General features: G+C 34.2%; 1 protein-coding gene across 1 annotated transcript in view; it reads right to left on the reverse strand.

The window, feature by feature from the left end:
• Positions 1 to 392: 392 nt before the first annotated feature.
• Positions 393 to 24,129, reverse strand: part of LOC129949337 (nephrin) — a 138,314-nt gene continuing 114,577 nt past the window's right edge. The window contains exons 19-20 of the mRNA XM_056060738.1: positions 22,798 to 22,976; positions 393 to 1,020 (exon numbers count right to left, since the gene is read on the reverse strand). Coding sequence (XP_055916713.1) covers positions 418 to 1,020; positions 22,798 to 22,976 — 782 coding nt within the window. The 3' untranslated portion in view covers positions 393 to 417. The remainder of the gene's footprint in view (positions 1,021 to 22,797; positions 22,977 to 24,129) is intronic.

Raw genomic sequence — 24,129 nt, forward strand, 5'->3', positions numbered from 1 at the left:
ATGCAGGAGGATTGGGTACGGGTATGGGTAAAGGTAAAGGTATATAGATATAGAAGAATAAGCAAGTTAAAAATTAGCAACGAGGAGGAAAATACATATATCACAATTTTCAAACATTTTTCATTTTTTTTTCGTTTTGTTTTTGAAGTTAAACATGTTTTTGAAGGGATCTTACTTCAGTTTTCTTTTCTTTTTAGTGTTAAAAATAATAAATTTTAAATATATATATATAATTTTTTGTTTTTGTTAAAATCTGATGGAGAGAATTATTATTTCTGACGCATATCTATTTGACAAAATAAGAATATTTAAAAAATGCTCAAATTATACAATATAAATGCTATATGCTATGCAATAATAATAATAATTATAATATTTTCATTTTATTTTTTATTGTCAGAAAAATAAAACTCTCTACTACACTAAGTGACCATCGGCGTCCGTATAGCCCATTTGTGATGTATTAAATGTACTTAAATTATGCGAACTGGGATCGTAGCCGCCGCCAACTAATAGATTGTTGCTAATACCTGATGAATTTTGAATATTAAGTAATTGCATGCTGCCCGATGTCCCACTTGTCGAATGGGACATTCCAGGACTAACTCCGATGCCCATAATTTGACCAGTTGTACTGTGATTCAGTGGGGGCTGCGTTTGCAATTGTAAATTGCGTTTTGGATCCTTAAGGATACTTTGTGGCAGCTTTGGTGTTGGGGTGCTATGTGATTGTGGTGGCCCTTGTGAATAATTATTCATTTGGGCAGAGCCATTCGATGTAGAAGTTTGTGTTGAAGATGATATTGTGTTGCCCAAATGCAAATGATCGAGCGTTAATTGCTGATGGGGATGACCCAAATGGATGTTTGTGTGATGGGTGACATCGGGCGGTGGTACGCCGACAACACCGCGCATTATTCCTCGCCGCAGGGTGCCGCCACCGCTAATCATTGTTGCTTGATTTTGTTGCAGGTGGTTAAGAGGCAATGGCGGAGTTGGGAAATCAACTTGAGGATAGTCCTGCAATAAAAGAAATAAACACACAAAAATTAGTAAATATAAATTAGTAAGTTTAAAATACGATTAGGAAAATGAAACTGAGGTCATTAAAAGCTTTTTGTTGGAAAATAAAAAAATATATTTGAATTTTCTGTTTGTTGAGGCATCGATCAAAAAAATATTTATATAAAATGTAGGTTTTGAAAAACGTTGCTTCGAATCTAGTTTTTTTTTAGTAAAACCAAAAACTTCGTTTGCTTAGAGGTCTGTATAGTTCTCCTGTTGTTTAAAAATAGTAATTTACAGACATGGAAATTAAAATAGACACAGAGACAGTTGCTAAGGGTAAGACCAAATTAAAACAACAACATGCATTAGAAGCAGTTTTAACCATTATCAAAAAAAAGTTAGACTTTCTTATGCAAAATAACATGGGTTTTACTTTTTTTTTGCTTGATGATTGTTTGGAGATGAACCGTTCCTTTGTTAAAACTACGTTTTTGGTAGACATTAAAATAGAAACACATTGGAACACAGAATTTAATATTTAACTAGTATCAAAAACGATAAGTTCACTTTAGGTAAGTAAATTTAAATTAGTTTAATAATATAACAATTAAATTAAAGGAAAAAATGGGTCGCGGTGAACATTGTTCCTTAGAAGAGAAAGCTGACATTTTAGTTCTACGAAGCGAGGGCAAATCTTTGAGGGAAATAGCAGGAATAATGAGCAGATTTCTCAAGTTGATTGCAAATACAATTTGACCAATGAGATTCAAAAAACAGCTGGGAAAACAAAGCAAAACCACCCAAAAAGAGAAGACTTAAAGATCATTTTCGCCTCAACAAAAAGATCCTAATAAGTCTTCAAGGGATGATAAAAAAACTACTGCTTCGAATAACTTCCAGAACTGTTCGTAGAAGACTTGTTTAGGATTACTTGCTTAGAAGGATCGCAAGAATGGTGCCCTTTTTAAGGAGAACAAAATATAACAAGGTTTAAAATCGCCGAAGATCATTTTGATTGGGGTGGTCGAAAAGGAGGCAAAAAGTAGAGGAATGTTTTGTGGATGGACGAAACAAAGATAAATTTGTTCGGAAGTGATGACAGACAAACCGTACGTTGGAAGGCTTAATTTGAAAGAACTGAAACCTATCCAGAAAACTGTCAAGAATTTTCTTGGTATGGCGTTGGACCAATACATTTGATTAAGGATAAAATGGATCAAAATATGAAGGTGAATATATCATGAAGGATACGTTGCTACCTCATGCGGACGATAACCTGCCTCTTAAATGTGTTCTACAGCAGGAAAACGACCCTTAGCACACATCCAAATCTGCTCAAAAGAATTTTAAAGACTAAAAAATAAGCGTATTGGAGTGGCCATCCTAGTTGCCTGACTTAAATCAGATTGAAGATTTTGAGGGAGATTTAAAATTCGCGGTTGGGAAACATTAACCAAAAATTAAACCGAACTGTGGAGGATGGTTCAACAGGAGTGGTTCAATATTTCAATTAACAGATGCCGCCGATTATTTGACTTAATGTCCAACAGATGTCACACTGTTAATTAAAGCTAAGAGCCAGGCTGACAGATATTAAAATTATTTTTAAATCTAGAAAAGCTTTGCATTTAATTAAAGTTGTTTAAATCTGTGAATTTAAAATATTTTATATTATAATTTTACTAAAAATAATGGATATTTTTAGTTTTAAAGAAAAAAAAGAAAATGAAGACCAAACTTGAAAAAAATCTTTTTAAGTCAATAAAAATTTAATTTTTAAAGAAATCTGTTTGTTGTTTTTTTATTTTATTGTCCATATCTGTATATCGTTGAATTTCTCCCGATGAATTGCCCTTTATTACGTCGTTAGAAGCTTGGATTTTTGTAACCCTTACTTTTCCAAGACAAAGTATGAGCATTAGGAAAAAGAGAGTGTTTCTTGTCGCCAGTTAAAATTTCTATTTTTTATTTCCAATTGATACAAAATAAAACTCAATTTCTTTTAACCTTCGTTATAATTACTTTAGTTCTCAAAAAAATATATATTTTACAAAAATGGTGTCGGGTTGAATCGAATATAATAATCAGAATAAGAATTGACCTTCCTTTTACTCAAGAAGGTTAAAAAGCTAACTTTTATAATTATAACATTAATGATTAGTTTGACAAGAAATGTCATATTGGGCTAATACCATATTATGTAGTTCACAATAGTAAGTAAATCTTATTTAAAATGTTATGCATATTTGATTTATTTTGTTTTAATTGTTTCTTTAAAATAATATAAATATACATCTATAACATATGTCAAACAGAGAGAGAGGTGTCAGTGTCCAATTTTTTTAAAAATTTGGTAATACAGCAATGACTAGGAAAGACAAAGTGTAATAAGCATTTTACATTTACGTAGTACGCCTAAATTATTAATCACTGTATTTGACAGTACGATAGATGTTCGGTTCGGGGCAGTTCTGTTGAGCATTCCGAGTATCACCATTGAATTGATTTACCGTAAAATTTCAAATAAAGGTAGTAGTAACACAGAAGCCATGTTTTTTGAAATTCCAAATATAGTAAAATGTAAAATTGTCTAAGAACCCTTTAAGAAGTAGTCTGTTTATAACTTTTAAAAGTTGATACAGTTGAACATTTTTCCAAATAATGTAAAACATAATTGTAAACAATTTTACGACATTTAGAGGAGAATTAAATTCAACTTACTTAATATCATCGATAATTTTAAAAACGATTTGTAAACAAAATATCGGGAATAATTTATATTTAATTTGTTTTTTAATCTTTTCGTTTTTGTGAATAAAAGCTAAATGAAATAAGAACTGTAGAAATTAGCTAGCAACAGATGGCCCTATATTTATTGTCACTAACTTTCTGCAAAATATCAAACAAATGTTTCATATCATGTCTATTTCCAATAATTAAACCACTTTTTCGAAAAGTATGTATGATTTTACTTAGTTTTACAATTAATTATAAAAAAGATTACAAAAAAAAGACCGATATGCTAAGCAATGTTGACAACTAAAAATGAGGAGTAAGATTTGAATTTTCTTATCTCTATCCTTTTTACTAAAGTTGATACGGAGCTGGCACACATTTTGTTGGGAATATCAAAGCATTAAAAACATACAGTTTTGTCGCGTAAATATGCTAAAACTCGTGAAACCTTGGGTTGATAATGTTAGAAAGCTTAGGGACCTTATGTTGACACAAACATCGGTTTTCTTATAAAAATCCTTTCGACAGGCGTTTTTAATTGTGTCGCGCTTGTTTAAATATAAATTAGGTGGCGCAACAGATCGTTAGGAACCAGGGCATAGTGACTTAAAACTCTTAAATATTCTTGTGTGCGAGTTATGTGGAGTCGACCTACAGTTTAAGAAAGTTCTTTTTCATGACAAGAATTACTCTTGGCGTATTTGTGAATTCCTCGCAAGAGGTAGTATCCATGAAAAAAAAAACTTATGGGTGACACAGCCAGGGATTAAACCCAAGATCTTTAGCGTGACAGTCCTACGTACTACAATCACGACACAGGTACTAGCGTAGCTTAAGTTTGGTTGCAGATAAAATATTGCATATTGCGTTACGAATCTTTGTTTATGATTTGGTTGCTCAAGTTGGAAGTCCTGAAGAAAAAAAAATCACAGAAAAGATCGAATTTTTAGGTCACATAGCAGAGAACGGCTCATTGAAGGAAAAAACTTAATGCAGTCAAAAAAATTCAGTCGTTTCTGAGGCTGACTCGTTTTTTTAGGCGATTTTTTGCTTGATATGCCGTTCTTGCGAAACCTTTATCTGACTTATTACGTTAAGATACGCCAGACGCGAGTAAGGTTGTATACGGAGGTGTCTTACTTCAAAGGCACAATAAAAATGAAAGTCGTCAAAATCTAAAAGCAATTCTACCAGCTATGAACAAGAAGTTTTGACAATTGTAAAGTGTCTGCAGAAGTTAAGGGTATATAAAATGAAAAAATGTTAAAACAATAAAGGCTTATCATACTTACTTTCGAAACACCTAAAAGAGTTATTAATTGTACCAAAATTTATGCCCGAGACTTTAGTAAACGTTTAAGTTCTATCCGCGGTAGGGTCAGCAAACCAAAGATTAAAACCAATTATAAACCAAAGCATGGATTTGGAGATAATCATGATGGAATCACAGAAATCGAATAATTGTAGTCAATAGAGAGGTTATAACAAGGCTCAACTTCATACTTATTATTTTGAATTGCAGCTAAGTAGTAAGCGCAGTTAAAAAACTCACATATAATATTTATAAAATATTGGCTGATAGTCAAAATGTATCTAATTTCTATCACTACACTCAAAAAATTGTCCTGGTAGGCAAAATGTGGTAGAAAACACCAGCCAAAAACCTGGTACAATAATCCAGATTTCGTGGTAAATAACTCCAGAATTCCTGACAAAAAGAAATCTGGTTTTAATTACCAGAAATCTGGTTTCCTGGTAAATTTGTTGATAGAAAATTTTCAGGTAAATGTTACCAGTGTCTTGGTACAATGTGTTTTTTTTCCTGGTAAAAAAAAGATTATTTGGAATCTGGTAAATAGAATCAGGAAATTTATTTTTAGGTATGGTTTTTCCTGGTAGATAAAACCAGCCTTCTGGTACCCGATACCAGCAATTCTGGGAGTTTAAGAATAATCACTTTATTGCCTGTTATATAGTACATATATCTTAGATAAAAACTAGTCTTCTGGAGCATTTCACCATTAAATTTTAGTACAATATACCTATCAAGCCCTTCCGGCAAAATAATCGTAACAATGGTGCTTTCGATACTTAAGTTTAGAGACAAATCATTATTCCTTTTTTTCTTGGACATATTAGAGACGAATGTTTTCTTTAGGAATATTACCTATATCTAATCCCGGTATATTCTACCGTAATTATAATATATTTTTACCAGTTACAAAAAATATTCCTGGTATATTCTACTAGATTTGGTGTATTTTATAAGGAATTCTTCGAAAAATCTTCTAATGAGAATCTAAAAACCACTTTTTCTGGATAAATTTAGCGTAAAATCTGGTCACCGGTAACAGTTTTTTTTTTACTGTACCACTAGGAAAATTGTCAGAAGAATATCAGGAGTGCAAAAATAAGAACTAAAAGAAAAACAGATATCAACATACGTGCAAAGTTTCAAGGATTCGGCATTCGGCATAGTATGAAGACCTATTAAACATTCTTGCAACCTCGTAACAACGAAATCACTTTTTCTTCTTTAAGGATGCCCTTTAGAGATGATGAATTTGTTAACCCCGAAACTAAGATGTAGTTTTTTTTTTTATTTTTAAGCTCGTTTAACTTTTTTCCAATGCCGACTTGCAATCTTTCACTGAAATACTTCATTTATGAGATCTTGTGTATCAAAAATAAATAATGTTTCATTCTAATTATTTTTTTCCTTTCTATCCATTGTGTCCCTTCACTCAGGTAGCTTTAGAAATTGAGTTTTAAGAGTTGCAAATTAAATTTCCATTATGTAAATTAACTTATCTAAAACTTTTTACTTCGACACGAAAATCGCAACCATATCACTTTCATAGCCTTGGAAATTACTTTCGAAACAAACAAAATTTAAGTGATACCTTCAAAACGGGCCATTACGCTGGTAATGCTTATCGGAATTAATTCCCATAGGAAGTTATTGTAATGGGCCCGATTGATCTGTCGAATTAAAAATTTTGACATTTCTTAAAGTTTCAAGGTCCATAGAGTTGAAATAAAAGATTTTTGGAAAGATGTCTGTCCGTGCGTGCGTTTTTTCGTCCCTTTTTTCGTTGTCCATTACTCAAGAGCCAGTAGAGATATCAATTTCAAATTATAGTGCAGAAAGGGCTCTCAAGAAAATTGCGTGGCAGTTAAAAAAAAACAGGCGTACATTTTATATATTGTAACGTGATATCAAACAAATAAATATTTGGAACAAAAATCCAATTAATTGTTTTTTTTATAAATAAAAAAACTGAAGAAAAAGTGTCAACTCGAAAATTTTACGAAAACAAAATATTTGTATCTCCAAAACAATTTTGTGCAACGAAATCTAACGTTTTTGGTATGTGGTAAAATTTGGAAAAAAATAAGTTGACCGTTTTTTTATAAAAAATAAAAACCTTAAAAAAAATCAATTTAAAGTTGGTAAAAATTTAATTTCGGTTCAAATATATTTTCAATAATTTGATATTATGGCTTTTAACTTATTTTATCTTATAAAAAATCTTGTTTTCAACATTCGGTTAGATTTTGAGAAAAATCGAATTAATAGTTTTTTTACAAAAAATAAAAACCTAAGAAAGAATTAATAAAAGTTAGTAAAAACTGATTTTCGACTCAAATAACTTTTCTTAACTTTAAAACATTGTCATTAAACTAATATTGTTTTTTTTAAACATTCAGTAACATTTTGCGAACAAATCGAATTGACAGTATTCTAACAAAAAAATTAAAACCTAAAAAAAATTAATAAAACTTGGTAAAAATTGATTTTCCGCTTAAACATCTTTTCAAAACTTTAAGATATTGGCTTTTTACTAATTTTAGTTTAGACTAATTTCAGTATAATTTTGAAAAAAAATCGATTTGGCAGTTTTTCCTACAAAAAATAAAAACCTACAAAATTTAATAAAAGTTGGTAAAAACAGATTTTCGACTCAATTATCTTTTCAAAAATTTAAGATATAGGCTGAAAATTAATTTTATTTCATAAAGTTAAAATAATTTTGTTATAAAAATCTAACAGTCAGTTTTTTCATAAAAAAAGTAAAATCTACAAGAAATAGTACCTACGCAAAATTGGGAAAAATTGGTTTTCGGCAAAAAATCTCATTTACAAAAATAGATTTTCATAACAAAATAAGTCATCGTATGCAAATTATTGTTGGTGATATTTAAATTTTGAGAATAGTTAAACTGATACATTTCTTTTAAGCAAGACGAATCGACAGACGGGATGGGAAGTTATCAGTGTGGGTGGCATTCCAGCCTATTTTTTTTAAAAAGAAATCAGAAAAATATACATTTTTCACCAGGACAAAATAATACAAATTTTTTGACTACGTCACACCCCAATAATTTCGAAATAATACAATAAAAAGAATTTTGGAATATAAGCTCTCAGTTTTATAAAGACAGGGAAGGCTAATTCAGCAGTTTTAAGAGGCCAAATTATTCCAGAGTAGTTGGTCTGGTTGAAAGCAAGAATCGGAATGTTATAATGATGAAAGACTATAGAGTATCTTATGAATTAGAAGCGTCTATTAATTTTTCAATTTCCTTAAGCAAGTAACAATATTCATTTCGTATAAACTTTAACTGTCAGAAACTTAATATTTGAAATAGAATAGGATGAATTTCAACAGTAAGGTGGTTGAGTATAATCAATGCTCGCTTTTTCCGATTTATCTGTCAGCTTAGTGTCCAAATTAATTAAGGTCTTGAATTGTTTTTTTTCTTCACTCTTACCACACCTTTCCAAATTAAATAAAATAAGAATTAAATGAGTTATGGAATGTAGGATTTCTGTAGGTATTTTGACAACCTTTTATAAACCTACTTACAAAATATTTCGATGTCTACTTGTTTCCTAGTTATTTTAGAACTTCCACTTTACAAACCTTAGGGCTTATAGAGAGGAAACAAGTCAGTCATAAGGATAAGTACCTAAAACCCAAACCTACCTGGAATCAAATCCCTTACATTATTATTCCCCGAAAGTCTCAGTCGTTTCTTGTTTGCTCTCTTATTTTAACCCGGCAATACTGCCGTGTACTTCCTTATCCAACATAACACCCTAACCCATCCCATCTGATATCCAACCTTACCTATATTCTTGATTATTATATATAATAAAGACTCGTAGTAAAAAGAAAATTTTGAAATTTGTTGGCAAGTTAAAATAAACGACGGACGGCTACTCAATGTCTCGTATTCCATCATCAAAGTGTGAATTTGCGTAACCTAAACGAACTTACAATATAAATATAATTTTATACATTTATATTTTGAGTGAAGAGAGGAAAGGGGGTATGTAGGTATAGCGAAACATAACCCTTTTGTTCGTTTTAAAATTACAAGACAACCTTTAACCTTATACTACTCTACTCACCAAATCCATTTATCAAAGGAAAAACGATGAGCAGTGTAATATTTCAACATCTCATCATTAAATCTAATACAACTTTTTACGATGGCGCTATTAAATGAAATCCTTGTCATAAAAAGCTATAGCCTTTGAAAAATATGATATCTGAACTCAAGCCTTCATCATCAGCTTCAGATCCAGAATTAGAGTCTCCTCCGGGTCGTCGTCGTCGTTTGGTTGGTTAGGAAGAAAGATGATGACAAAACGATTGTCTTGATAAAATGCTCTTAGAATGCATTCTCATTTTTCAAAAAATTATTATTGTTATTATCAACGTTTCCCCCAAAAACACAACTTACTTCACTCGCCCCCCCCCCCTCGCACGCTTAAAAAAAATCCGATGAGGAGAAATTTAAAATAATATGCCGAAGTCGAATATTTAAATTGCACTTTTTGTACTTATATTTTATGGCTCTCATAAATATTAAACTTTAATTTATAATTTTTTCTTCGGAAAGTGAATGAAAAAAAAAATTGGGGGAGACAAAATAAAACAAACATTCCCCGGCAGGGGGCGCTGCCAAATAATGGAGCAAATTCTCTCATTAATTGCATGTGAGAAGGAAAGCAGCCCATATGCACACGCACACACTCTGATGCACAAAGGACATACCCGTACCCGTATGGATATAATGTTTGTAAGGCATTTTTTCATCCATTTTTTTGAAAGGAGATCCAAAGGACACACATTAAGGAAGCTTGAATCATAAATGCTGTAGTAGGTGCTGAGATGAGAAGAAGAAGAAGTTAAAAATCAAAGGAAGCAAAAAAGAAAAACAATACGAGTCACTGCACCCGTTTTTATGAGAAAGCAAAAATACCGTCGACGACGACGACGAACAACGAACGACAACCCGGTGGAGGGTTATAATAGTTAGGGTTACCATCTCGAGTCCTCCAAAGAGAATGGCTGTATAGTCAACTTCAAAGGAAGTTCAAGGATTCATATATTTTGACCTTGACATTTCTGGGGGAGAAAATGTAAGTTGATGTTGAAAAATCTTCGTGACAACGAAGTTTAAGTTTATTGCTGTAGATTTTTATTGAAATACTGAAAGCTCTAATAGTTTCTAGAAAGGTTGGCAAAAGGTACCCCACCAGTATCACGACTCCTATTAAACAGAACATTTAATTTGAAACTTTTGATCAAATATTGATATAATTTGTCGAGAACCCTATCTGCAAGCAGGGGCTTCTTTGGCTGGAAAAGAAACAACGATAAAATAGTTACAGAAACACTTTGGGGTACAAGTATTTTTTTTTTCTAGACACGGGACTTGCCCGTAACCACCAATTAATGTTAGCTTCCTTAAGATTGAGTGACGCTACAGTTAGAAGATCCAACGGAATAACACGAGCCCCTAAAACTCAACATAGCTATACTAAGGTATCCGACGACCTGTCAACAATTTAGGGACCACCTGTCTCACGAAATGAGAACAATCAGCATGACGACATCGAACGCCATTGAAATGCTGTAAAAATGTTTCATTCCAGTTGCTGACAGAATAGTCGGTCGGAAAGAAGGAGACAAAAACAACTGGCTTTCAGAAGAATCCAGGACAAGGTTCAACGTAATCAAACATTTAAGGGCTCGAAAAACTCCTGCGCAAGGGGAACAATGAAATGAGCTGGAATCCTAACCACATAAAAAGAGAAAGATGTACAGCAGTCTGCGGTTAATAAATTAACGCATTGGCACAAGAAGCAGAAGATGCTGCAAACAGGTGCGACAGAAGGACCGTTTACAGAATAACCATAGAGCTGACTTGTTTTAGCAGGTGGAAAGAACACTTTTCCTAGGTTTTAAGCTAAGTGTTTGAAAACAACGTGCAGCTGATGAATTTCGAAGTACCCGAACAAACTAATTGCCACCGCCCCTCCCAGTAAAGATGAGATCTTAGCCGCAATAAAATCAAGAACAACAAAGCAAAGTAGAGAACGCATTAGATGCTGAACAAGCAGGATTCCACGCTGGATCCTCTTATATTGATCAACATTCTGCGGATCATTATTAAGCAAATCACACGTGCTCTTCATCGACTTCGAGAAGGGCTTTGAAAGAGTCAACTGGGAGTACATCTGGTTAACCTTGCGGATTAGAGGAATCTCAGAAAAACTAGTTAAAGAATATAGAATTGACTTGACTTGACACTTAGATCCATCATGTATTGCTTTATGATGGATCTAAGTGTCAAGTTCTTCACGATGGTAGGTTGTTAGATGATTTTGAAATCCGTAGCGAAGTCATACAGGGCTGTATTCTGTCACCAATATTGTTTTGGGTGGTGATAAGCGATGTACTGCACGCAGCTTTGTCAGGTAGCGAAGGGATCTAGTGGACTTTGACATCCTATTCATGTTTGCTTATTCTATCATAGGATAGTGGATCTCCATAAAATGACAACAAGTGTGGAGAGAGAAGCAGAAATCGTGGCGCTGAAAATTAATTCCGGCAAAAACAAAAATGATCAGCCTTTTAAACCGCCAATTCTCTCAAATAAATATTTCCCCACAACCGGGGAAGAAAGAGGAGCGCTTTCATCACCTCGGAAGTGTCACCTCCATCAAAGAAATTACTTTATCAGCTTAAAAACAAAGCTGCGACTGTTTGGCACAAATATTGAATTTGTACTTCTTTATGGGTGCAGCAAGGAAGGTTACCTTATTGTCGATGATTTGGTCATCCATTTCGGCCGCAATTTATTTAGTTATTAGTTCAATATTGGCTTTGAACTCTTTTAACTTTGTTGGCATAAGCCTATTACAAAACGTGGTCACAAAGCAAATAGTCTACAGGCGTTAAATGGCACTCTTTAAATAGTTAATTGGTGCTGTACGACTTGATCCACTACCCTGTTGAAATCTTCCAATTTGGCAAAAATTAATCGATGATCCTGAAAATTGACAGACAACGCTGGTCATTCATAGCAACGTAACAATCTTTATCGAGGAAGAAAAAATGTTGCCCAAAAACCCAGCAAACAGTATTTTTTGTGGATAGAAAATGTGGATCTAAGCCCAAATGAGCTTCGTCATTAAAAAATAAAACCCTCTTACATTTGCGGTTAACGACTCCGAATTTCAGTACAAAATTTGTATAAGTTTTAGACGTTGCTGATTAAATTCGTGTATTTTACCATGATGAAAATGTCGAGTTTACTGAACGAATTGGCAGTGAAAGTTCGATGACTAGTAAAAGGGTGCGTTCATAAATTAAATTTAAATTTATCCAGCTTCTATTGAAAAACCCGAAAGTTTTCAATACTGTTTAAATGGAAGAGAAATCATGATGGAGAAAATCAAATTGGATTGAAAGTATTGTTTTTAAGCCTAAAAAAAGTCTTCTAGTAAAAAGGACAAGTGAAAACAACAAAAACTATTGATTTCCACGGTAGTTTAAAAAAGGTTATGCTTGATTTTGGCAGGAAATGAAGTTTAAAAAAATGAAATTTTGACTGGGATGTAAAATGTTAAAAAATTAGTCCCCGATGTAAAAACCATTCTTCAATTTTATAACTTCTGAGAAAGTTATTATTTTTTAGCAGTTAAATATATTAAAAATCTTTGAATTTGTTTAATAAATAAAAGGTTTTCTTTTGAATAGTCTGCCATTTGTGTTTCATGAAAACAATACCTGTTTTTTAAATATTAAAATAAAATCTTTAAATTCCTATTCCATCTCTGACATGACCGGCACTCAGGAATAGTTGAGAGTTGTAAGCCACTAGGTCCTGGTTCTTTAAGAACTGTTGCGCCACCTTATTCATATATTTTTTCGGTTTCCGGATGTTATGCTAAATTGGTCTTTTTAGTTGTTGCTGATAAAACGGGTCAAATCACACCTCCGAAGCGGTCAATTGACATCGTCAAGACGGCTGTCAACACAATTTGGATATTCGGTGGGCAAAAGATCAATTGTGAAATTTTAAATCCATGTCTTCAGTTTCAGTAAAAAAAAAGTCGCTAAAAATGGTATTGCAACGTCCTTTCTTTGATGGAAACGTCAAATCACACCTCCGAAGCGGTCAATTGACATCGTCAAGACGGCTGTTAACACGATTTAGGAATTCGGTGCGCAAAAGATCGATTCTGAAATTCAGTAAAAAAAATCGCTAAAAAAGGTATTGCAACGTCCTTTCTTTGATGGAAACGTTGTTAACAGTATCATTTTTTAAAAACAAACCACTCTTTCTCCTCGACGGATTTTCTAAATTCCAAATGTGACAGTTTTGTTTGTTAACGTAGCTGCTACCGAGATTAAAATGGACTTCGTCAGAAAAGATTATTTTGCTCCCAAAATCGTTGTCTAACGATAAAGATGGTTCTGCGCTTTCAATTGCTGAGTCAATTGGAGTTTGTATAAAATGATTTAATCAGGCTTATAACGAATTCCGTCGTAATTGAAAACTTGTACGAATTCTGAATTAAGATTTTCCTGAAAGCTGTCTAAATCAAAGTAACCTTTGATAATAAAAGAAATCCACTAGATGGCTCACTTTTTATAATTGCTTTATTCATGCCTTTAAGAATTTATTTAAGAAAAAGCTGTGGGAATGGGATGCCTGTGCCATCAAAGTTTTTTTTCAAGGGTACTGGCTCTTGTGAGAAATTGAAAAATCTTCCAAGTTAGCCGCTCGGATTCAGCTTTAAACTGTAGGTCTCCTCCATCCCTGACAACATTACTCGCACACAGATGGTTGATAGTTGTAAGTCACTAGGGTTTAGTTCTCTAAGGACTGCTTTGCCACCTAATTTATTTATTTACTTAGTCGAAAATTATACTAGCGAAAAAGATTTAAAATAGGTTCAAGGCGGAAAGACACCTGCATCCTTAAAATCAGAACATTAAGTTTCACTCATCATAGTTTTCTTTTTAGGGAAATAGTTCTTATTGGATTTGTGTATTTTTAGAAGTGAGGTTTTCAACTTTCAATACTTCTATCGAAATTGGTAAGTTTGATAGCTGTCAATTGAATTGTGATCAGTTTAGTTTGCCATTATAACATAATGAAATAGTGAAAATTTATTACCAAGATAATGATTCGCGACGCATCAATTTATTGAAGAAAACATTTGGCATCTAGCGTCCTGGACCTGTAGATGGAGTGACTTCAAAAACCGTGCGATTTAATACCGCGAGACTATTTTTTGTGGGGTTATGATAAGTCGACTGTCTTTGTAGATAAGCCCGTCAGGAATGATGCCTTGGACAAAATATTCGGTGTGTTAAAGCCAGCATATAGCCCAAAGTGGCAAAAATTTGGGCTTCTCGGCTGGTATTTATTCCAGACATCCGTGGCGGTAAAATTGCTCGAAAACATTTTTAAAAAAATGGCAACCCCTTATCTTTATAATAAAGATTAATTCATGGCCATAACCTTAAAAATTATAAGACTTATAACCTTGAAAATCACACGACTTAAAAAACATAATTTAATTCGCATCCTCTAAAACTGCACTTTCATCATAGTTTTCCTTGTCCTTCAGCCTATCAGTAGTCGGAATACTATATCAGAGAAATAGTTGTTATTGGATTTTACATAAGGGAGCTACTCTTAATCAACTAGATATATACTTCAGCTAGGTATTGAAGATTGTACGAAATTCAATGTGTTTCAATCTTCTTATCATTGAGAAGTCAAGTGATTGATTGACATCTCAAAAGTCCTCAATAAAATATCTCAATTAAAAATCAATTTTTGTTTAACATTGAAAAATATGGTCACCCGAATTATAAATATAGATATAGAGATAGTGGAATATCTTCAATAAGCTTGATAGGTATAGTACCTAGAGTAGCTGCTATGCAGAACTATGCTAGTATATCCTTATCCAGATTCAGATTCAGAGACACACAGGATCTGAATATTGCAAGCAATCCATTGGTTAGTTAGAAACGAACCTATAGCTAAAGATATATGTAGATACGAGTATGTGTCATATGTGTACATGGGCGTTACACTACACATATTCTTTTAGCATAATAATCACTTATTCAAAATGGGTGCATTACCCTTACCCCTGGAAGCTTAGTCCTTGGACAAACAACTTTGCCAGAGAGCAAGAGCCGAAAGACAAACAGACGGTTAGACTGCTACATTGTGTTTGCAGAGTGCCTGCTCAAGCTGAAGCTGTAGCTGATGTAGCTATGTGCTGATGTGCATGGGATTGTTATTTGGGGGGATGGGAATCGGAGTATGGGTATGCGAATGCGAATGGAATGAAATGGAATGGGATAAGGATAAAAGCGTCCTTCTGGGGGTTATAATGTGTACAGTTATTAAAAAATAGAGAAAACAAAATCCCCACGAGCTTATACAACATACATGAACTTTTTATGGGAAAGCAGCAAAAACAAAGCACAAAACAAAACGTTACATTTGCAAGACTAAAATCGAACATTTGCGTGTTTTCCGGCACAAAGAATATGCTATACCAAAACAAGGACGAACGACTACGACTACGACTACAATGACGAAGCTAACTACCTAGATGCACCTATACCCTATTCCTATACCTTAACTCTCTGATGGCGTTCTAGAAGGTGCGGTAAAGGTATACATAGAGTACGAAGGTATTACGAGTGGCAGTGGATATCCTTTGTGAAACAAAGAGTTCGAAATTGTAGTTAAAAAAAGTTCTAACGTGCATAATACCAAACCAACCTTCTACTTCGCACATAACCAAACCACCCTCCGGATCCAACTCCTCAGGGATAAGTGCAAGAGAGTAACGACAAGTGGGGGTGGGTGTGGGAGTTTTTGGAGTGTTTTTTAGGATCTAGCTGGATATTGCGGTGCTTACCTCAAAACATTTGGCAGGTGTTGCATGATAGTTGCGCTTTTAAATATTTTGTTAGATTAACTTTGCTTATTTAACATTTTATTTTCATAGTTTATACAGAGTGCAAGGTGGCTGATGATGGTTTTCGCAAATTGAAACCTGAACCATCATAACTTTCGGGAGTGGCAAGTACCTACACAAAGTACGTTAGATGAGCGACCACCAACCGACCCTATCGACTGACCGACCGACGACGACGGCAACAGCAACAGCGACGTTAGGTTAGAAGATAGTTGCACTTTACAACTTGTTTAAGCTTCATTTTATAGTTTTTCGGAATTTAAATCTTCTTAAAACTTATACCAACGTAACTAGATATGAGATATTTTTGGAATAAGTTGAGTAAGAGCAATGAGTTTAAAAATAAGGAGCTTAAGCTTTTGATATGTTGAATGAAGACCTCTACTAAATGTTGGGTTAATATTTCTAGACTCTAGTTTAGAAGAATATTTGATTTTTTTAGTTTTTATTTGCTAGGGTAAATTAGTTTCAAGTAGGGGTAAGTGAATACTGAAAAGACTTAAATCGAGATAAAGGTTAGGTATTTTTCAAAACGCATTATTTTATTTGGAAGAGGCATGTATGCCATTCTTACGTAGTTTAACTATCCACGCAATCTAAGAACTTTGGATGCATATACTGATTCCATCTTTCTGGCCTACTTTTCAACGAAGTTTATTGTTGCGTGCGCTGATGAGGTCTGCCTGGAACCACGTGTATTAGATTAAAAGATCTGATCTATTCTAAATATTTTAAAATTATTTACACAATATGCCAATAAGTGGACGAACGTTTATAGCAGTAGCAGCAAATTTTTTTGAAAAGAATGAAGTAAACTGGTACCATCATTGGATCATCTTTCTCTCAAAAATGTGGCTGGGAAAACGATTTCTTTAACGGTACGAACAACATTAACAAGATTAACCGACTTTTTTCTACTGAAATTAAAGAAATGCATTTGGACGGCCGCTGTATCAGACATAATCGGATGCCAAAAAAATAAGCTGTTGTCTGACTGTTGTTATGCAAACATTTTAACATTTCAAGAAATTTTCAACCAAGCAGCCTAAGACCATCAACGAAATTTTGGCAAATTGGAGTGAAGGAATGCGCGTCATCGAAACATCGTGATTTTTGATTAGTTGGATTAAATTATTTTTGATAGACAGATCAATAAATCTTTATTCATTAAAAACGATATATAATAATTTATAATAGAAAAAAAACTTACAAGTCGTCTGCCGAATATTATCAAGACATTTACATTTACATTTACATTAAAAAAAAAAACAATATACAATTATGGAATATAAAATAAAGAAAATATATAAATAATATTACAAAAATGTGATTAACTTTTTAATTGTTGTTTTGTTAAAGTATCAAAGTAATTTAAAGAAGAAAAATAATAGTTAACAATAAAGACGTGTTACTATGAAAAAGAAAACTATTAACAATTAGGTACTTTAAATGATTGTTCAAAATATTTAAGTTTAATTTTTTTTTTACTAAAAAACTGAAGGTGGCGAAGAAGTGGAAAGATTTCGGAGAATATGGACTTTAGTTAAAACGGAAAAAGGCGAACTCTAAATGGCTCAAGTTATGGAATATTGGGGCCTTTAGTTTGGCTAAAACAAACCTTTTTTCTTTTTTTTATTTAAGTACATATATACTTCAAACCAGACTCAAATAAGAATTTCTTTAATTTTTTGCAAGGGAGACATAGCTTACCAGCAATTTCCAAACATACTCCCCATTCAAAACATGTAAATATTCTTCAGACGAAAAAAAGCTTTTATAAAAATGAAGTCTACAGATTTCTTGTAAAATAGGACGAGTGGCTAAAAAATGGGAAAAATCTTCGTTTTGCTTTGAGTTGCAGATTGAACAAATTGTTTCTATGTCAGTTCTTTGTGGCCTGTAGTTGAGCTGAAGAGTTTCAGTCCATATTTTGAATATCAAAATTATATCAGAAGCAGAAAGGTCCTCAGAGAAATAATTATAATCACAGAAAGTGAAATTAAGACGGCTACAGGTTGTTCTAGAAAGTGATTCCCTAGCCCTTTCGAGATTAGTTTTGTACATTTCCTCATCAACCATCGAAATGCAGTTGTAAAAACTATTTCTCTATTCTACTTTGTTGTTTGCATTTGGATTCATTGCTAAATTACGTGCTGTGGCAAGAGCATGCCAATTTGTAAAAGGGGAATATCCACAATGGAGTGATATCAGGGCTATGCATAACTTTAATAAGATAGTCTGCGTTGGCCTTTAAATTTCTAACATACTTAAAATAATTAGGCGTGCGACGACGGAAGATTCTTTTAAAAAAAGTATCTTTGAATAACTTACATATCCTCTAGAAATTGGTATCCATACACTTGATTCCCAAAAAAATAGCAAAAAAGTTCATGGTAGCCTCAAAAACCTTAAATTTCGATGTAGGGTCTAGGAAGCTTCTTGAAAAAAAAATGTGACCACATCGAGTTTATTTGGCTAATACCAGTTTCTCTTTAATATGATTTTTGATGTTCAAATTATGAGTGATAGTAAAACCTACATATGTAGATATTTATACTCGCTGACAACTTTAATAGTGGTACCATCTAATGTCTAATTTCGTACGTTATTATCTGAACGGTTTTGAGGTTTAAAAATCATAATTTTAGATTTAAAAATGTTGATTTTGAGATCCCACGAATCGCAATATTGTTTAAGTTTATTTATCTGAAGCTGCAATGTCACTGAGTTATCAGAGAACACCACCAGGTCATCAGCACAGAGCAAAATCTTCAAAGATAAATCGCCATAGTTGACGCCTCCCGGTAATTTATTTTCAATATCATTGATAAAAAGAGCGAACATCAGCGGACTCAATATACAGCCTTGTGGAACACCTGTTTCGGATTTGAAGGATTTTAAGTATTTTTTTAAACTCAACTTGTAGACCTCACGTTTTTCAAAAATAATTGTTACAGCTTGAATTTCTTTCACAGGGTTTCAATGTACCTTGCTGACAATAATAAATCTTGCTTCTTTTTAATCGTGAAAGGCAACAGAACGCCTAAATATTTTATACTTTTAATATTATGTATATTTAAACTTTTACTTAGGTTAGGTTAGATTTGATTTGGTGATGCAATGGTAGACCAAAACACATCTCACTTGGACCAATGACGATTCATTGTGCTTCCCAGGAAATGCTAAGGATTTGGTTAGATATAGGAAAGTTGTTGGGGATTTAGGTGCCATAAATCATTCTGATTTTTGCGTGAATATCTGAATGTTCTTAGGTGGTTAGGGTGAGTCGTCACAATGGTCGTTTTAAAAGTATTTTCTAAGTATCGTCATTCTTTTTTTTTGGTTTTTTTTGGACATACGCGAGAAAATAGAAGGTGTCCTCTTCTATCTCTTTGTCTTCGCACCATCTACATAAATCAGATGAGCTTATTTTTTTGCAAAAGGTACATTGGAAAATTCACGCTGCTTCATAAAGGTTGGAAACAACTTAACAGAAACTTTCGATATCAAAAAAAGGTTTTAGACAAGGTGATGCGCTGTCTTGTGAGCTCCTACGTCAACACTGGAGTCTGTCCAAATACTGGCATATGCTGATGACATTAACATAGTCGGAAGAACTCAGCGTGATGTCAATGGGGCTTTTGTGAGTATTGAGGCAGAGGCGGCAAAAATGGGTTTAACGGTTAATGAGGGCAAAACAAAGTACATGCTGTCGTCAAAAAAGGACATACAACACCGAAGTCTTGGTCAAAACGTCACCATCGACAGAAGTAACTTTGAGTTAGTCAAGGACTTCGTCTACCTAAGCTCCGCTGTAAACGCAGAACCAGGTGTTAACCAGCGCTGAGATCAAACGCAGAATAACTCTTGCTAACCGCTGTTTCTTTGGACTAAGAAAGCAATTGAGTGGTAAAGTCCTCTCTCGAGGGACCAAAGTGTTGCTATATAAGACCCTTATCATCCCAGTCCTGCTATACGGTGCAGAAGCATGGACTATGACAAAAGCGGATGAAAGCACCTTGGGTCGCTTCGAGAGAAAAGTTCTTCGTGTGATCTACGGTCCCGTGTGCATCGAAGGGGATTGGAGGAGAAGATGGAACGACGCGCTGCTGTACGGGGTGTACAGCGACGTAGACTTAGCCAGAAGGGTAAAAGTCCAACGACTAAGATGGCTGGGACACGTAGAGCGCATGGAAACCAATGCTCCGGCCCGGAAAGTCTTCAAATCCACACCCACAGGACAGCGCAGTAGAGGAAGACCGCGGATCAGGTAGCGCGCACAAGTGGAAGGTAACCTCACCCAACTTGAAGCGCGAAACTGGAGACATGTAGTTAGGGCCCGAGCTAGATGGAGAAGTTTGTTGGGTGAGGCGCTAGTTCACACAGGACTGTAGCGCCACCTTAAGTAAGTAAGTACATTGTTTTTCCTTTGGAAATATTTGGCCATATATGTATTTCTTCCAATCCTGCAAGTTTCAAGAGCCGCTCGCTTGTTGTTTGCGGTTTAAAGGAAGCTTTGGTAAATCTGGACTTTAAATTGATCTATTGGCTTTGATACGTTTTTGGCCAATTTTTCTGCAATTTCATTTCCATCAATATAACAGTGGCCTATAAAAGGTAACCGTGTTGACCTCTCTGAGGGAACATTCATATTTATATTACACTCTACTCAGCACATAAATTTACAGAATAATAATAACCCAATACGTTAATACAAGACAGAAGATAAAGAACATACAGAAAGAACACATGACAACAGCACGCGGTAGGTTTTGAGACGGCGCGGTCCCCCAATTTTCTACAAACCACGCTCACTGGTTCTTGATTTCGGTGATCGATGGAAACCGAAGCTTTATCAGTGACTAGGCCCTTGACGAATGAGTGAACATATGTATCTCCCTTTGGCATGTTTTACCAGTATTGACTTTGTGAAAGTGGAGAAATTGACATCTATGTTTTTTGTTTAAAAAAATTGTGGGAATAAAGGTCTTCCGAGACTGCGAGTAATTTTCCTGGAAAGACACTGCTGTGGTCCGGGAACTTTGTTAATCTTGTAGGGGAAAATTATATGAAAAGATACCAGACCGTTTTGGATCCGTACGTAAAAACCGGTACATGACAAGGTCATATTCCACCCAGTTCTCCCTTTTGAGAATTTCTGTTAGAACTACTGGGTTGAAAGCTATGCAAGGCTTTAAATAGAATGTTTGAGTTTCCAGGTCAGCTTCGATAGTCTGCCTAGTACCCGGAAACGAGATCTATAATAATGGGCTTCCCATTTTGCGATTTCAAAAGTATATAGGGCTACAATTCGACATCTGTCAAACTAAGTTGGTAAATCAATTTTGTTTTCAGTTGAAAGCCTGACATTTACGAAAAATCGATCGACCACATATCGTGCTTAAGAAGAGATTATGGTGTATATAATCGTCCAACTATCGGCAAAGTTGTGAAGAAATTTGAAGATACTGGATTGGCTACAGATATTGTAAGGCCTCTGTATCATCGTTTTGCTCGTAATACTGAAAATATTGCTGCTGGAAGTGAATGTGTGTCCGTTCGTTTTTAGGAATTAGGACTGTCTTACGTCACATTATGCATACTTTGCATTTTGATCTACACCTACATTCATATTAAGTTCAGTTCACACAACAACTCAAGCCAGCTGATCATTCACAACATCGTGGATAAGTCGAATACCAGCTTGAACAACAGGCGGTGGACGGCCGGTTTCCAAGAAAATTTTATTCAGCGACGTATTTGGGGTTCTGAGCATCCTCAAGTAATTGAAAAGAGGCCATTACATGCACAACAATCATTTTTGGTCCGTAGAAGGTGTGATTGGACCTTATTACTTGAAAATGACGATGGAACGTCTGCCACCGTCAAGGCGGAACATTATGGTCATATGATAACCGCATTTTTTTTGCCTGCTATTGAAGAATTCCACTTGGAGAATATGAGGTTTAAACAAGACTGTGCAACTTGCCACACAACTGGAGCGAATGGTTTTATTGCATGGTCGTGGCAATATCAACTAGCCACCAAGATCATGCGATTTGACACCGCTGGACTTTTTTTTGTGGGGCTACTTAAAAACCAACATTCGTCAAGTTATGGCTGAGATACCGCCCAATAAGAATCGATGCTTGCTGCAATTCGCGTGGTGGTCATTAAAATGATGAAGTGTTTCATAATGTCAACTTTCAATCTTTATAATAAAAAAGAAATATTATGAAAAAAACATGTTGTGTTTTATTTACGTTTGCTTTTGTAACCGCAAAATGGATAACCCTGTATGACTAGGTACTATAAGGTACACTATCGTATGAGTAAATAAAGCATTGGAAGATGGAGTAAATAAGCGCCCAACAACTAAGAAAATCACTTTGACAGCTTTTTACTTTTAGCTTAGTTTGACATTTTACAGTAGTTAAAATTGTAACAGTCTCGTTTTCTAAATAAGTTTATCACCTTCCTGAGCATTATTTTAAGTTTTTTTTTACAAGTAAAAAGGTAAATAGGGTGTAATTTATTTCTTAAAATTCCCTAAGTTTATTGCTGAAAGATAGGTTCAGTGTCTTTTTTAGGAACTTCTTTGAGCTGAACTATATTCGTTAACGAACACTTAACGAGTTTTCAAGATTTAGTTTTGAGTTTTTTCTTTAAATTTCTTTAAGTACATTAAACTACTTAATATAAATTTAAAAAGAAATCATATTTTTACTTACCATAGGTGGATAGGAAAGATATCGATCGCTGTTCATATTATAATAAGAGCCATCTGGCGGTGGCGCCGGCGATGGGGACGGAATATATACTCCTTTACTAAGGAGCATTTGATCATCACGTGCTCGATGGTCAAGATTCGTTGTATTATGTCTTGGATGTGGTAATGTTCTTGAATTTGCTAAAATAAATTAAAAAAAAAAAAACAAAATAAAGTCACATTCTTATTCAAAATATCCCAAAATAAAAACACGAGTAACTCAATTGAATTTCAAACACCAGGACAATAAACAAAATATACGAGTATAAAACATCTGATTGATTTATAGTGTTCAAAACATATGTTTGGAACCCTGGCCTGAGAATTTGTTATAATTTCTCCCTTATTTAAAATGTCATGTTAAACAAACAAAGAAATATATAAAATAGCAAAAACACACTGTAACAATGTGTTTTCTTAATTTCATTGAATCAAAACAAGACGTATGGAATGCAGCAGGATATGCGGTGACGAGAAGGACACAGAGGAACAGGAAATAGTATAGTTTCCGTCATGTTGGGGGGCTTTGTGTGGGCTGGGCTGTATATGGCATTTGTTTAGCGCGCGGCGGGATTTCGAATGCTCCTTTGGTTCTTTGGTCCTTTGATTCGAAAACTCCTACAACATGGCACAAACATACACAACTGCACGCATACACTATTTATGCATAGGTACGTAGGAATATATGATGTGGGTTGAAATGTCAAACTTGGAAGAAGATCCTTGAATATATTTTATAACATCAGAAGTAGAATGCTACTTATAGTATATCCCTAGCCCAGACACAACCATCCGAACGAAACCGAATTGAAAGACATCTAACATAGGGTAACATATAATTTTTCATGTGGAACACGTTGAGAGAGCAAAGAGGAGCAGTAGATAGCTCAGCTCTAGCTCCTAGTTTGTAGTTTGTAGTGCAGCAGTATGGCAGCAGCTAAAGAAGCACCAAATGGTACTTTCCATCTCTTCATCCATCTATTTATTCATTTTTCAAATCTCAACGGGAGTCGTCATGTTGTCACTTTTTGCCCCCAGGGGTGCTTGCAAAGAAAATACAAAAGAGGGCTCTTCGTTTCGTACGTTTGTTTCGTTTGGTCCTTGTTATTTTCTTCTTTATTTTTGCATATTCTTTTTTTATTTTTATTTTTTTAAAAAGAAAGTAGTACATTTTATGATTTTCCATTTTAGCGAGAAGGCAATGTAGACATTTTGTGTGTATTTGTATTATTACCTTATAGTCTTCCGTTTATTCTACACTCTCTTCTTTATTCTTTATTCCTCTGGCACACCC

Source organism: Eupeodes corollae, chromosome 1 (genome assembly GCF_945859685.1).
Source record: "Eupeodes corollae chromosome 1, idEupCoro1.1, whole genome shotgun sequence".
NCBI classification, from domain to species: Eukaryota; Metazoa; Arthropoda; class Insecta; order Diptera; family Syrphidae; genus Eupeodes; species Eupeodes corollae.